The sequence below is a fragment of the Delphinus delphis genome, chromosome 19 (assembly GCF_949987515.2).
Source record: "Delphinus delphis chromosome 19, mDelDel1.2, whole genome shotgun sequence".
NCBI classification, from domain to species: Eukaryota; Metazoa; Chordata; class Mammalia; order Artiodactyla; family Delphinidae; genus Delphinus; species Delphinus delphis.
The window spans coordinates 819656-832905 of record NC_082701.1 but is presented as its reverse complement, the minus strand read 5'-3'; the positions used below and the strand labels follow the sequence as shown (position 1 = coordinate 832905).

At 60.1% G+C, this 13250-nt stretch overlaps 1 protein-coding gene across 1 annotated transcript in view; it reads left to right on the top strand.

Moving 5' to 3' along the window:
• The window catches only part of CACNG4 (calcium voltage-gated channel auxiliary subunit gamma 4), a 55010-nt gene that overhangs the window by 37045 nt on the left and 4715 nt on the right, over positions 1-13250 (top strand). Inside the window, exons 2-3 of the mRNA XM_059998300.1 lie at positions 7407-7490; positions 12196-12336. Of these exons, the coding sequence (XP_059854283.1) occupies positions 7407-7490; positions 12196-12336 (225 nt within the window). The remainder of the gene's footprint in view (positions 1-7406; positions 7491-12195; positions 12337-13250) is intronic.

Genomic DNA, 13250 nt, shown 5'->3' with positions numbered 1-13250 from the left:
GAGCTCCTCCCACGGCCCACCTGAGACACGGACTTGGTCCGTCTGGCCTTGGACCAGGGCTGCGGCTGGTACGAACAGTCTGACTCGGGTCCAGGGAGACCTCCCTGATCTGGACCAGTTAGGGCACGGCCACCTCGAATTATTATAAAGTCCAATTGATAGCTATTTAGAACACAATGTAGCCTGATTATTTTCCCACACATAAGATGATTCGAACAAGGCTGCTGGAACGCTTGGTCCACACGGGGTTCTCACCCTCACCTCCTTCTCCGGTCTGGGTGGCCTTCACCAGCAGCCGGGCCTCGTCTGGGCTTTCCCATTGCTCTGTTGACCGGGGATGACAGGGATGTTCTGAGGTCACGAGTTGAGCACTCCCCACACCCCATGCTGCAGAAGCATCTGTTCCCGGACGCGGGCCTCACACCGGAGCCCCGACCTCGGCTTTGAGCTCGGCCTCAACTCCGGGACAAGAGCCCAGGATGGAAAATGCCTCACAACCCTCCCCTGCTGTCCGACCGTATCTCCCCCTGAAACGGCACAGCTGGAAAGCCACACAGGGGGCCAACTCGACTCACGTTCACCCGTCCTGGAGCCCAAAGGGGCCTTGCAGACCAGGCCTCTGCCGCCCTGCCGCCCAGAGCTGCCTCTTCCAAAGTCTGGGGACGCCAGTTGCCTCCTGCTTCACCGTCGGGGAAGCGGTTGCCTTAAAGCTAACCCAGCACTCGCGGTTGTTACCTGGCTTCACTCCCTGATGTGTCTGGGGAGGACCCACACTGCATCAGAGCCCCTTCTGGCACTCGCGAGGATTCCCGAAGGGCGTGGGCATCGGGCGCTTGGGAAGAACACGTGGTGAGGCGCCAGGAGCCGGATTCCAGCGGCTGCTCTGCCCTGGGCGCCCCGAGCCGCCTCTTCTCTAAGACGAGGCAGAGACGTCTCCTTTACGGCCTAAGGTAGGGCCTAGTGCTCAGAGCTGGGCCTCTGCCCCGGGGCTTGGGAAAGCAGGGCTTGTGACGTCTCTACACCTCTTTCTTGCATCGTCAAAGCTGTGTTTTCACAAAGATGAGATGGGCCGATGGGCCAGCTTTCATCGAAGCCCAAGCCAGGGCCGGTGTGCAGGCAGGGTGTCCCGGGTGGCCATCCTGGGGAGCGGGCCTGTGGGAGGGTGGGAGAGGGAACCCAGGTAGAGGGAAAGGCAGTGCAAGGGGCAGCCCTGAGCTGACCATCACTGGTTTGGTCCTGCTGGGACCCACCCCCAGAAGCAGGTAGAACGGGAACACCTATCCACCGGCCGCCATCCTCCTGCGCCAAGGTCACCCCGGGGCCGGGGGGCCCCCCAAACCCCCAGCCCCACAAGCGAGTGAGTGTGTGTGCAGTTGCCCCCGGGCGACCTACCCAGTGCCGCGGGCCAAAAAGGAAGCAGCAGCTGGAGCGGCTGAATCGAGGTTCCGGCAGGCGACACCCCAGGGAGCTGGTTGCTGCCCTGAGGGGCTGGCGTAAAGGCGGGCAGAGACGTGAGGGGTGGGCCCCAGGGGGCCCGTGCACGCTCAGCCGGTGCCAGCGCTGCTTCAGCGTCTGTGAGGAACAGGTGAGGTCGTGCCTGTGGAAGCGCTCTGCCAGCCGCCGTAAGGGACTACACAGAGACACCATTATTAGCAAGTCACCGTCTAACATCCTTTGCTCCAGCGCTCCCCTAGTGGCGACCGACCTCTGAGATGGCCTGTTAGGGAGGCTTATGTCACACCCTGACATGACTCGCAGGGTAACCAACTCGTCCCGGTTTGCCTGCGACTCTCCTGGGTTCAGCACTGAAAGTCCTACATGCCCGTCACCGCCTGAGTCCTGGGGGTCGGTCACCCTCGCGGGGGGGTGATTCACCCACGGGGGCCAAAGGTCACCCACACACATGTCCCCCCGACAGGTCACCCGCCACTCACCAGCCTCCACATCTGGGCGGCCCTGCGGTCACTTCAGACACAGCGCCACGTTTTCCCTGGAGTCAAAGATCCGGTTTCTTTTCTTTCTTTCGATAAACCTCATGGGTTCATTTTCAGACACTGTAGAAAATTTAGAAATTACAGAGAAAATGTAAAGAGGAAAATCTGAATTCACCGAGAAATGAAACAGTGGACACCTTTTAGGATGTTTCTTTCCAGATGTTTCCTAGGCTTAGAGAAATACCTCTAGTATGATGTATGTAGATGAATGGATATGTTAACATCTGCGCACAAAATGGTCCTAGAATCTTAGAGCAGGAGGGACTCCTTTGGACCCAGTTCCCGAGCTTTAACAGATGAAGAAGTAACGCGTCTGGGGCCATGTGTCTCGAGAAGTCTCTTCACACGGTGGTTCCCTGACCCGCAAAGGGAGAGGACCGCCGTGTCCCCGGGAGCGCAGGCCACGACCCCGGGAGCGCTGTGGTATTCCCGCGGTGTGGTCCATCTGGGATCTCGCAATTAGCCAGCGAAGCTCATCACTTAGCAGATAACGCAGCAAGTGGCCCAATTACCGAGAGCGCACGTGTGCAATGGATTGGAAATGGCGCTCTCTCACTGCTCACATCAGCCATTAATTTTCTCCCCTATTAAATGCCTTGAGGCCAACACTCACAAAATTAAATTTGACAGGGATAGATGTGAAGTCCTTCGGACTAAACACTCCACTCGACAAAAACAGGTTGGGGGAGGTGAGGCCGCTCTCGTGAAAAAATCCTGGGCGGCTGAGTCCAGCAAGAGCAGGTCCCAGAACAGAAGCACAGGATCCCGAGAAGAGGAGAGGCAGGGCTGTGCTCCTAGGCGGACCCAGGGCAGGGGGCGGGGCTGGACAAGGGTCTTGGAAGCATCAATAAAGAAACGGCTGAAGTAAATGGGGAGGCCTTCCCTGGTGGTGCAGTGGTTGGGAGTCCGCCTGCCGATGCAGGGGACACGGGTTCGTGCCCCGGTCCGGGAAGATCCCACGTGCCGCTGGGCCCGTGAGCCGTGGCCGCTGAGCCTGCGCGTCCGGAGTCTGTGCTCCGCAACGGGAGAGGCCACAACAGTGAGAGGCCCGCGTACTGCAATAACTAAATAAATAAATAAAGTAAATGGGGATAGTTGACCTAGAGAGGATGCTCGTTTAGGGGACATACCCACGTTCTCTACTCGAGGCGCCCCACTCCTCCGCAGACCCCACTTGTTCAGACTGGGGCCGGGGGACGCGTCTGGTCCCGACCGTTGGCAGCTTGCCAGCCTCCTCTCGTCCTCGACCTTGGGCCTCCCTTTTTGTGCAAACCCTGGATGGCTGGAAAACTAGCTTGTCCTTCATCCTGTTGGATACAGTTCCTCTCTTCAGTGGCTTGACGCACGACAGAGGATGGGTTCTTTTATTCCCAGGGATTATAAGTAATACCCGTGGATAGGGTTTTGTGGAGGCGGACAACCTCTCAGGAACTTGAAGTTAAAGCTGTTTGGAAACAGAATATGCCTCGGGAGGTGGCGAGGTCCCTGTCGCTAGCTGGAGGGTACAGGGAGAGGATGCGAGTCCCTGGTGGGGAACCTGCTCCAGGGGCTTTGGAAGCGTGAGCCTGAGCGACTGCACGAGTCTCGTTGCAACAGGAGGATGCTTCTGCGGATGCAGTGCATGCAGCTTCCCACACGTTGCGTGTGGGCCCCTGCCGCTGACAGAGGAGCAGGAAGGGCCAACACGTCTGCCTTCCTGCAAGGCTGGCGCCCAGTGAGCGGACGAGGCGTGTTGCGTTTCCTCTCACACAGCAGCGCTCCTGTGTCAGCGTCCTGGGGCTGCTGGAACAGACCATCACGAACCAGGAGGTTTGGAACACAGTTGTTGCACAGTTCTGGAGGCCCGAAGTCCGAAATCAGGGTGTCGGCAGGGCCCTGCCCTCTCTGAGACTCTGGGTACGTTGTTCCTTCCTTGCCTCTTCCTAGCTCTGGCTGGTTGCCCGCGATCCCTGCCACCCCCCGGCGTGTAGACGCAACACTCCAACCTCTGCCTCTGTCTTCCCACGCCTTTTCCCTTGGGTCCAGGTTTCCCTCTTCCTATAGGGACACCAGTCGTTGGATTTAGGGCCACCCTAAGTTAGCGTGGCCTCATCTTAACTGGAGTCCATCTTCAAGATCCTGTCTCCAAATGAGGTCCCGTTCACAGGGACCAGGGGTCAGGACTCCAACATGAGCTTTCTGGGGGCGGGGGGTTGCAGGGGGTGTGTGCAGGGGGGACACAGTTTAACCCAAGGCAATGCTTGTTCCTTCAGTCTGTGCACAGGAGCTTGGTGTGGAGAAGGGTGGAGAGAAGTTAGGAGAGGAGAGGAGGGGCGGGGGGGACGCGGGAGAGCGCGCTGTCAGCACGCTCGGAGCAGAACGCCCTGCGGTGGGATCCGTCGTGTGTACACACGGCCCCAAGAAAGGGAAATGTCTCTTCCTATCGTATAGTTGGACTGATGAACCATAACTGCGCATCGTCACGCAGCCACTGAAAAGAATGTGTCAGAAAATCTGTTAATATGTTGGGCAGTGTGATCCCTATTTACAGTTTCTATCAAATAGAAACTATCACCCTAAATGCAGAGTGGAGGTTCGCAAAATACATTGGAAGGGCATTTGGAACTAACATGTCTACATGCAAGCTAGTTTCAAAACCTGCTTTCTTTTCCAATCGAATATGTAAACATGTGGTTTCCTGGCGAAGCATAGTTTTAGCATCATCAGTGGTGCAGCAAAAGCTTTACTGCCCTAGTCCCTGTGCTATTGCCTTCGAAGACTGTCAGCAACTTTTGGAGTAGTATCAACGTATTATTTTTGTTATTAAAAACAAACAAGTTTTTAAAATCTATAGGTGTTGGCCTAGAGAAGTGTGTATACATTATTACATGAAAAAAGCAGTTTGCAGAGTAAAGTGTATTGTATTATTCCTTTTGCAAAATAAGGGATGTAACCATCCTGGAAACCAGCTTGGCTGTCCCTTATAACAAACACGCAGCTGTCACGTCACCCAGCAATTACTCTCCTGGGCATTTAGCCCAGAGAAATGAAGAGTTAGGTTCATCCCCAAACCTGTTCATAGCAGCGTTATTGGAAATAGCTGGAAACCACAGGTGCAATCGCTGGGCGCAAATCCCCCTGTCATGAGCTGCAGTACATCCGTGCCGTGGAACATCGCTCAGCAGCCAAAAGGAGCAAACTATCGATACCACAACTCGGTGAATCTCGAGAGAATTACGCTGAGTGAGAGAGCCAGGCCCGACAGGTCACACGCCGTAAGATTCCATTTATAGAACCTTCTGGAAATGACAAAGCTGTGCAAAAGGAGATCATCTTAGTGGTTGCCCTGCGTCGGGGTCAGAGCCTGGGGACCGGGACGAGGTGGGTGTGGCTATAAAAGGGCAACACGAGGGGTCCTCCAGGTGGCAGAATGTTCCCGACTGTAGCAATGTCAGGATCCTGGTTGGGATGTTCTCACTGGGGAAACCGGGTGAAAGGTACCTGGGGTCTCCCTGCAGTGCTTCTCACAACTGCATGTGAGTCTACAGTTACCTCCAAGTAAAAAGATTAATTTTTAAAAAACACGTGCACACGTGGGAAGACGCACAGCCGACCGTTGACCCCTGGAGACCAACTCTGCAGAGAGATTATTTACTTCTTGTTCAGCCTCTTAATGTCTGACTGTTCCCACAAGCGTGGGGGACTTGGTGACTTTGTTTAGGCCCATAAAGTAGCCCCAACAGTGTGCAGGGGGAGAGGGAAGGAGGGCAGAGGGCACTACCTCGCCCACCCACGCCCGGAAGACGCTTGCTCGGCCTCCCACGCGCCTCCTGAAGCTGGGGTGCGGCCCGCGCTGGCCGTCCTGACACCAGCCTGCCCTGGGGCTCCTTCCTCTTGCTCCACCACAGAGTAAGAGCCACGGAGCAAAGGGTGGGTGATGTCTGGGTCCCAAAGCAGCAAATGTCCCCTGAGCCGTCAGCGCAGGCCGAGAATCGTTGAAGTGCCTTTCAGGGTCGCCTCCCGTGATGCTCCTGAGGTCCCTAGACGAGGCCTGTGGCTGTCCCCATTCTCCAGAGCAGGAGACTGAGGCAGGTAGCTAAAACGCTCACGCTTGACCCGGCTCAGACGACACTGTGGAAGCGTACCCCACTCAAGGCGCCGCCTCTGGCACCCTCAGACTGTCCCCCACTGTCCCTGACGAAACCCAGCCTGCCCAGCAGTGGCCTGGACACCAGCCCCTGAGCTCTCTGAAGGCAGCAGCTCATGGGCCCAGCTGAGGGGAGGCTGGGGGGCAGCTGACTGGTAAATGGGAGGCGCTGAAGGTGCCCCCAAGCTCGTCGAGGCCCTTCTCCATGGAAAGGACGGGGACGGAGGCCGGCCTGGCGCGGGCCCTGCTGCCTGCACCGTGCGCCCGACCAGGAGGTCTGGCCGGGACATGGGAGGGTCAGCGAGCCGCTCAGCAGCAGCTGCAAAACGAGAACCGCCTCCAGCTGAAAGCAGGCGGCCCGTGTGGGGGCCAGGACGAGCTCCTTGTAGGGCCAGCGGCCCGGCCTGGGCGTGCGGGGGGCTGGCAGGACAGAGCCCGGCACCCTGTGTCCCCCGACCTGCGTCCGCTTCTGCACTGTGCACGCCCACACTGCAGGGGAGCAGGCGCTGGGAGAGCTGGCGGAAGATTCCAGAAGGGAGGGCTGGGCGGTCCTCCTGCCGTCACTAAACTACTCAGGGTGTCCTGCGAAGGCTACTTCTCCGAGTGGGGAGGGAGACCAGGCAGGAGAGGGTCTGGGCCTTTCCGGGAGTCTCTCTTCCTTCTATCACACCGAGTGAGGGGATTACAGTCACGTTGCCGACCGTGCGCAGATTCGGCCTGTAACGTAGGAGGGATTCACTGTAACTGTGTGCTCGAGGGGAGAGGGGAAGACAGACAGACAGACAGACACTGCTGCAGGGAGGTGGGCGGCAGATCTCATCCCGGCCCACAGCCCCTCTCCCTGCACGGGTCCTTCTCACCTCTGGCCGCACTGGACTTCCCACCCTCCCCAGACACACCGCCGGCCCCAGCCCTGGCTCTTCACAGCCCCGCCTCTGCCTGGCTGGCCCCTCCCCCATCCCACTGGGAAGGTCTTTGTCACCTTTCAAGCCTTGGCTCCGCAGTCCCCTTGGGCCCTGCTGGCCCAGGATGCTCTGCTTGAGGCCTCTTGTCCCTGTGTCCTGGTGCCCCTCCCTCTCGCGGGTGTCCTGACGTGGACCGTAATGACGCGGTCAGCCTGGGGCGCGTCCCCCGCTGGGCGGTCCTTCTCTGTGCCCCACGCCCATCGGAGCGGCCCTTCTGCGCCCTCCACGCCCAGAGCCAGGCACACCCGGCCAGCGAGTCTGGGGAGAAAGGACGTGGAGCCCACGGAACATTTACACCGCTCTTCCCCTCGCTCCCTGCAGGGGTCTATAAAGGGCACTGCTTCCGCATCAACCACTTCCCAGAGGACAACGGTTACGACCACGACAGCTCCGAGTACCTCCTGCGTGAGTGCCGAGGGTCCTTCGCTTCCTCTGTGGGTGGAGCGGGGGCCGGTGGTGGGCAGCCGGCGGCGGGGGAGGAAGGTGGGCCCCGTGGGGGCGGAGGGGGCTGGTCCCTGGGTGCTGCCCTCACTCCCTTTCTGATTCTGAATCGTTAGTTCGGAGGATGGAGTGTCGTTCAAGGTTGCCATGACGTGCTGGGTGTCCCGGCAGAGTTGCCTGGCTGATAGGACCATGCCCGGGTGCGGCCCGGGAAGATGGAGCAGGGTGGGGGAATCCCTGCTCCCCAGGGCCACTGTCTTCAGAGGAACTGATTGCTGTGTCCGGTCCAGAGGTCAGGACGTAGGCTTGCCCGGGCCCGGCATCCTGGGGGCTGTGCCAGGCACACGGCCCGGCCAGCCCTGGACCTGCCCACCCCTCCCCTCCCCCACCCAGCATTCTAGTCTTGAAAAATCAGATTAAGTCACGCGCTGAAACAGCCATTGGGTGCCAGGCAGCCTGTGGGAGAACGTGCGGACGGTGGTGGGACCAGCCTCGGGTATGTGGCCCTGAGTGTCTCTGGCACAGACTGGTAGAGCCCATGAGCTGCCCCTGCCCGGGTCCTGCAGTGGGGCTGGCCCCCGGACTGGAACCCGGAACTCAAAGGACAAACCCCGTCCCACACCCTAAATCCAGATCTCGTCCGTGGGCACCTCCCTGGGAGAAAGGATGGAGCCTCAGCCTGGGGAGGAACCTGGAAATGGAAAAAACAGCACCGTTTTGAAGTCATTTTCCCCTTTTGCATTAGCCAAGACGCAAGCAGAGCTGCTCCCAGCGGCTCCCCTAGGGGCTCAGGCCAGCTTCATTTATGGAGAATCGATACAAGTGTACTCAGAGGGAGCACGCTTCACTCTGCACCTGCTTATGGACCGTTCTTTTCTAAGAGAAAGGATTTTGGTTCTGAGTCATCTAGTGAAATAGAACAGCGTGCGGTTCCCCTGCAGCCTGGGGCAGCCTCAGGCCCGGAACCTGGAATAATGTAGCCAGATCTGCCTCCCATCCCTCCTCCCTCACCTTCTCCCCTTCCTCACGCCTGTACTCTCTGCTTTCTGCGGGCCACCCCTGAACCCAGCAAATGATAGTCCATAGGGCCGCCACAGACGGTTGTGCAGGTTGCACACTGCACAACTCAAGGGATGTCATTTGCATAGACTAGCGTATACATTACACTCTGTGAGTTGCATGGTGCGTGGCCTGCACAGCCATCTGGGGCGGCTGCTGGTGAAAGCCAGCCCTGACACAGGACCTCCCCTGTTTGCCGGCCCGGGGCAGTCAGATGGTCCCTGAGGCTCTGAGGGCAGATTTACTAACCTGGCCACCTTGGGACTGTGCGGAAGCAGCTCCTGGAGAAACACGCCATTCCCTCCCCACTTCCCACATGAACTTGCCTGAGGTTAATCGGTGCGGGCTCTGCCTCTTTACTCCCCTGCCCTTCCCCTCATGGTCCCCAGGGTGCTGGGATCTCCTTCTGGATGGGCCTCGTGGCACATCAGCCCAGAGGTCAGACGATGCGGCTTCCTGGGGTCCCAGCAGGAAGCAGAGGGGACGCTCGCTCCGATGGGATGAAGGAAGGGCATTTAGTGAAGGACTAATTACAGAGCTGTGGGCGGGGCTAAGGGAAGCTTACAACGGGCAGTGAACACACCGCGGCTAGCAACAGAAGGACCCCTTACAGCCCTCGGCCTGAACAGGTGGGAGAGGCAGGTATGGACGCTTGCACCAGGGGAGCTGCAAGGACAGGCCTCCTGGCAGGGGCTGTGGCCTTTATGACAGAGCGCAGCCACCTTATCCTCGTCCTCATTTGCAGGAAGGAAGCCAGGGGAATAACCGTCTCCCCTGCACTCTCCTCCCAAAGCCGGAGTCGAGGGACCCCGATGACCCGGTCCCTGGCGTCAGCCTCCCAGGGCCCAGAGCAGGACTGAGAGAGGTGGTCCGAGGGCCGGGAGGGGCACACTCACCAATCCAGCTTCAGGCTCCTGCTGTCCTCAAACCCCACCAGCGGTGCCCCGGGGCAGGGCGTGAGGGCTGGGAGGCCCAGCAGCGATTTTCCCAAATAACATGATGGCAACTGTACATCAGCCATCAAAGCTCATTTGGGAAGGAAATGTCTCCTCATTGGGGCACCGTGGGGAGCCAGGGGGTTCATTCAGAGCCCAAGGAAGAGAAGGGGTGATGGCTTTGGGGCCTGTGATCTCGGCTGCTGGGGGGGAGGGCAGAGCTGACTCCCCATCAGGGAAGTGGTTTTCCACTCAGGGGCTGCAGAAACAGCGAGAATTGGCCCTGAACTCGAGCCCCAGAGTGCAGGTGCCTGTGAGCTGGGAGCCAGAGGGAGTGGGCAACATTCCAGGACAGAACAAGGCCGCGGTCGCCACGGCCATCCGGCCTGAGTTTCCCTGATTCCCTGCCGTTTCTCTCTGTTGAGCCCGCTGGCCTCAGGGCTTCCCGTCCCTCTTGCCCTGGGCCTGGTGCCCCTTCTCCAGGCTCCGCATTTCGGGTTGGGCGCGTGGTTTCTGTGCTAACCCCAGAGTGCTGGTGTCAGGGCTGCTGAGAGCCCACGGCGAGCCTGAGGGCGAGTGAGGAGGAGATGCCCGCCCTCTGGGCAAAAACACAGATCCTTGCCGGAGCTCGAGGTAGCCACAGGGCCGTGGGCTGGACATCGGGCCTGCTCTGTGCAAGACCCAGCCTGCACCGCGGTTGGTGCCCGCACGTCTAGAGCTCCGGGTGAGCCCACGTGGCAAAGGACGGTGCTCACATGACTTACGCGGGCGGGGTGGACGGCTCTGGCCAGGCCCGAACTCGGAGATGTTAGAGGCTCCAGGCTTCCCTCGCTGCATGCAACCCCTCTGACCCACCTGCAGAACGAGGGTATCGAGGGGGACCCGGTCCTCCTTTGCCGGCCCCGCACGGATCACAGGCGCATTTCAAAAGCCCACAGGAAACCTCCTCCCGAAACCTGCGGCTGTGAGAAGGCAGAGGAAGGAGGGGGAGGCGGAGAGAAGAGCTTCATTTACTGCCCCAGACAAGCCGCTCTCTGTGCAGCAGGGCACACACTGGCGGGCTTACAAGCAGGGAGACAAACGCTGCCTTCAGAGGCTGAAAGGCCGCAAACGAGCTCAGCTGGCTCAGGAGGGGGGCCTGCCGGTGCCCCCAGCTCACTGTCCCCTGGCGGCCCCCAGGTCCACGGAGCCGGGATTTCTCCTGGGCTGGGAGGCCGAGCTCGGGGTTCTGCTCACGTACCCCTTCCCTTCCTCCCGCCTCCTCTCCCAGCCAGATGCTCAGGGAGGGGGACCCGCCTCCCCCAGGGCCCTACTACGCGCCTGATGTACCTTATTCCATCAGAGTCTCATCACAGCACTTGCAGGTGGTGTGTCCCTTTCCTAAGGCCACTGTAATAAATTACCACAAACTGGGGGGCTTAGAACAGCAGAAAGGCACCCTCACACGGAGTGGAGGCCAGACGTCTTCACTCAGGCGTTGCCAGGGCTGTGCTCCTCCAAAGCCTCTAGCAGAGAATCCTTCCCGCCTTTTCCAGCTCTGGCAGCCCCGGCATCCTTGTCTTGAGCTGTGTCATCCTTTCCTCCGCCTCCGTCCTCACATGGCTTCTCCCCATGGGCTCTTCTGCTGTGTCGCTTCCTGTTCATGTTAGGGCGCCTGTCACTAGACTTGGGGCCCAGCGTGATCTAGGACGGTGTCATCTCAAGAGCCTTAACTTACTCACAGCTGCAAAGACTTTTCTCCAAACCTGGTCACACTCATAGGTACCAGCAGTTAGAATGTGGACATAGATTTTGGGAGGCCACAATTCAACCCCTACAGGTAGGTATTACTACTCTCCCCAGGTTGTAAAAGAGGGGAGTGAAGTGGTCTGAAGCTAGCTGCCCTGGTCGCCCCGCTGGGCAGTGCACAGCTGCAGATCTAGCTCCGTGGGGCCCCGCAGGCCATGGACATGCTCCCCTGTCCAGCCACCCCCTCCTCGGTGACCTCACGAGGTCCGGAGCTTCCCGGGGTGATGACGCTGCTGTTGACGGAGATGGGAGATCAAGGCTGTCACTTGAGGAGTGTGTGCTATGGGCAGGGCCTTTGCTAAATAAGCCATTAGATGTGCAGAGCCCACCTGCACGTAGGCCTGTTACGAACTGCATCCCACACTAGGGTAACCCAGTGTCAGGGAGGCCCCACCTTGGCCAAGGCCACACAGCCAGCGTGCCACAAAGCAGGGTACCCGGGCCCGCCGAAGGCAAAGCCCATGCCCTCGGCCACCCATCCGGATCCACTCTCCAGCATCCCGGAGGCTTCACGGAGACGATGTCCATGAGCTGTGACGGGCTCTCTGACAGTGTTCTCGTGCCTGTTGCTGTGGCCTCCCTGGTGGCGCGGAGGGGATCCCCGCTGGCAGAAGTGGGACCCACATCCAGGGAGAGCCTGAGACGGGGGCAGATGTGATTCCAGGCCACGTGGCGTCCAGGGGGAGTGACCAGCAGGCCGGCGCCATCACTTGGTGGCCTCCACCCTGCCCCCACCCACCCAGCTCCCTACCCACCTGGGGTCTCCAGGGCGGGATGGGAATCTTCAAAGTCAGCGGAAGGGCCTTGAGAGCCTCGGGGCCGACGCCCGTGGCCGGGCCGGGAGGATGGCCAGCCCCACGGCCCTCTCTGTGTCTCCCGCCGGCCAGGCCTCGTGCGCGCCTCCAGCGCCTTCCCCATCCTCAGCGCCGCCCTCCTGCTGCTCGGCGGGCTCTGCCTTGGCGCCGGGAGACTCCACAGCCGCAAGAACAACATCGTCCTCAGCGCCGGCATCCTCTTTGTGGCTGCAGGTGAGCCGTCCGCTCTGGTCCCCGCTGCACAGAGCGCTCGTCTGCGGCGTGCGGTGGGGAGGACGGGGGGCAGGTCATAACATCGCCGTGGGTGACGCAGGTCCAAAGTGTGGGGCGCCCGGCAGGGAGTGGGGAGCAGCTGCTTAACAGGTGTGGGGTCTCCTTCTGGGCGATGAGAATGTTCTGGAACGAGCAGAGGGGGTGGTTGCACAACACTGAATGAACTGAACGCCACTAAACTGTGCACTTTAAAGGGTTAATTTTACGTTACGGGAATTTCACCTCAATTAAAAATAAGAATAACTAGTCCAGGTATGCAGAAGGCCACAGGGGCAGCGCTGGTGCCCTACAAGCCCCTCCTGGGGAGCCTGGCGGAGTTGGGGGGCGGGGCGGGCCTCAGAGGCGCTCAGAAGCCAAGGCCTGAAGGGGTTGAGCCGGGAAGACAAGGGGAGGCGCACAGGGCTGGCAAGGGGGCAGGAGCCCAGCGTGCCGGGGGCGGGGTGAGCGAGGGGGGCGCGGGGCGGAGCCCCACCCGCCCACCCTGACTGTCCGAGTCTCCCGGCTCCGAGACGGGCAACAGCACCTCTGCGCCCCCAGAGCTGTGGGTGAGAGCAACCCACTCCCTGCCCAGTGGGTCCGAAATGGCCTAACGTGGTCGCTCCTCTGAGCCTAGCCGCAGACGGCGCGCTGCAGGCTGGAGGGGGGGTCAGTGCTCACGCCTGGTCCAGGGGAGAATCCAGTGGCCTGAGTCGCTGGGGCTGGGGGCTTGGCGGGGCATCTGAGGGGCAAAGCTCGGCCAGTGGCGTCCTCAAGACTCCGGGCAGCCCGGCGGGATGGAGATGACGGTGCAGCAGGGCCGGAGCAGCTGACTTCCCAGGCCTCGTTCCAGTAAATCCGCGTGAGAAATGTCACAG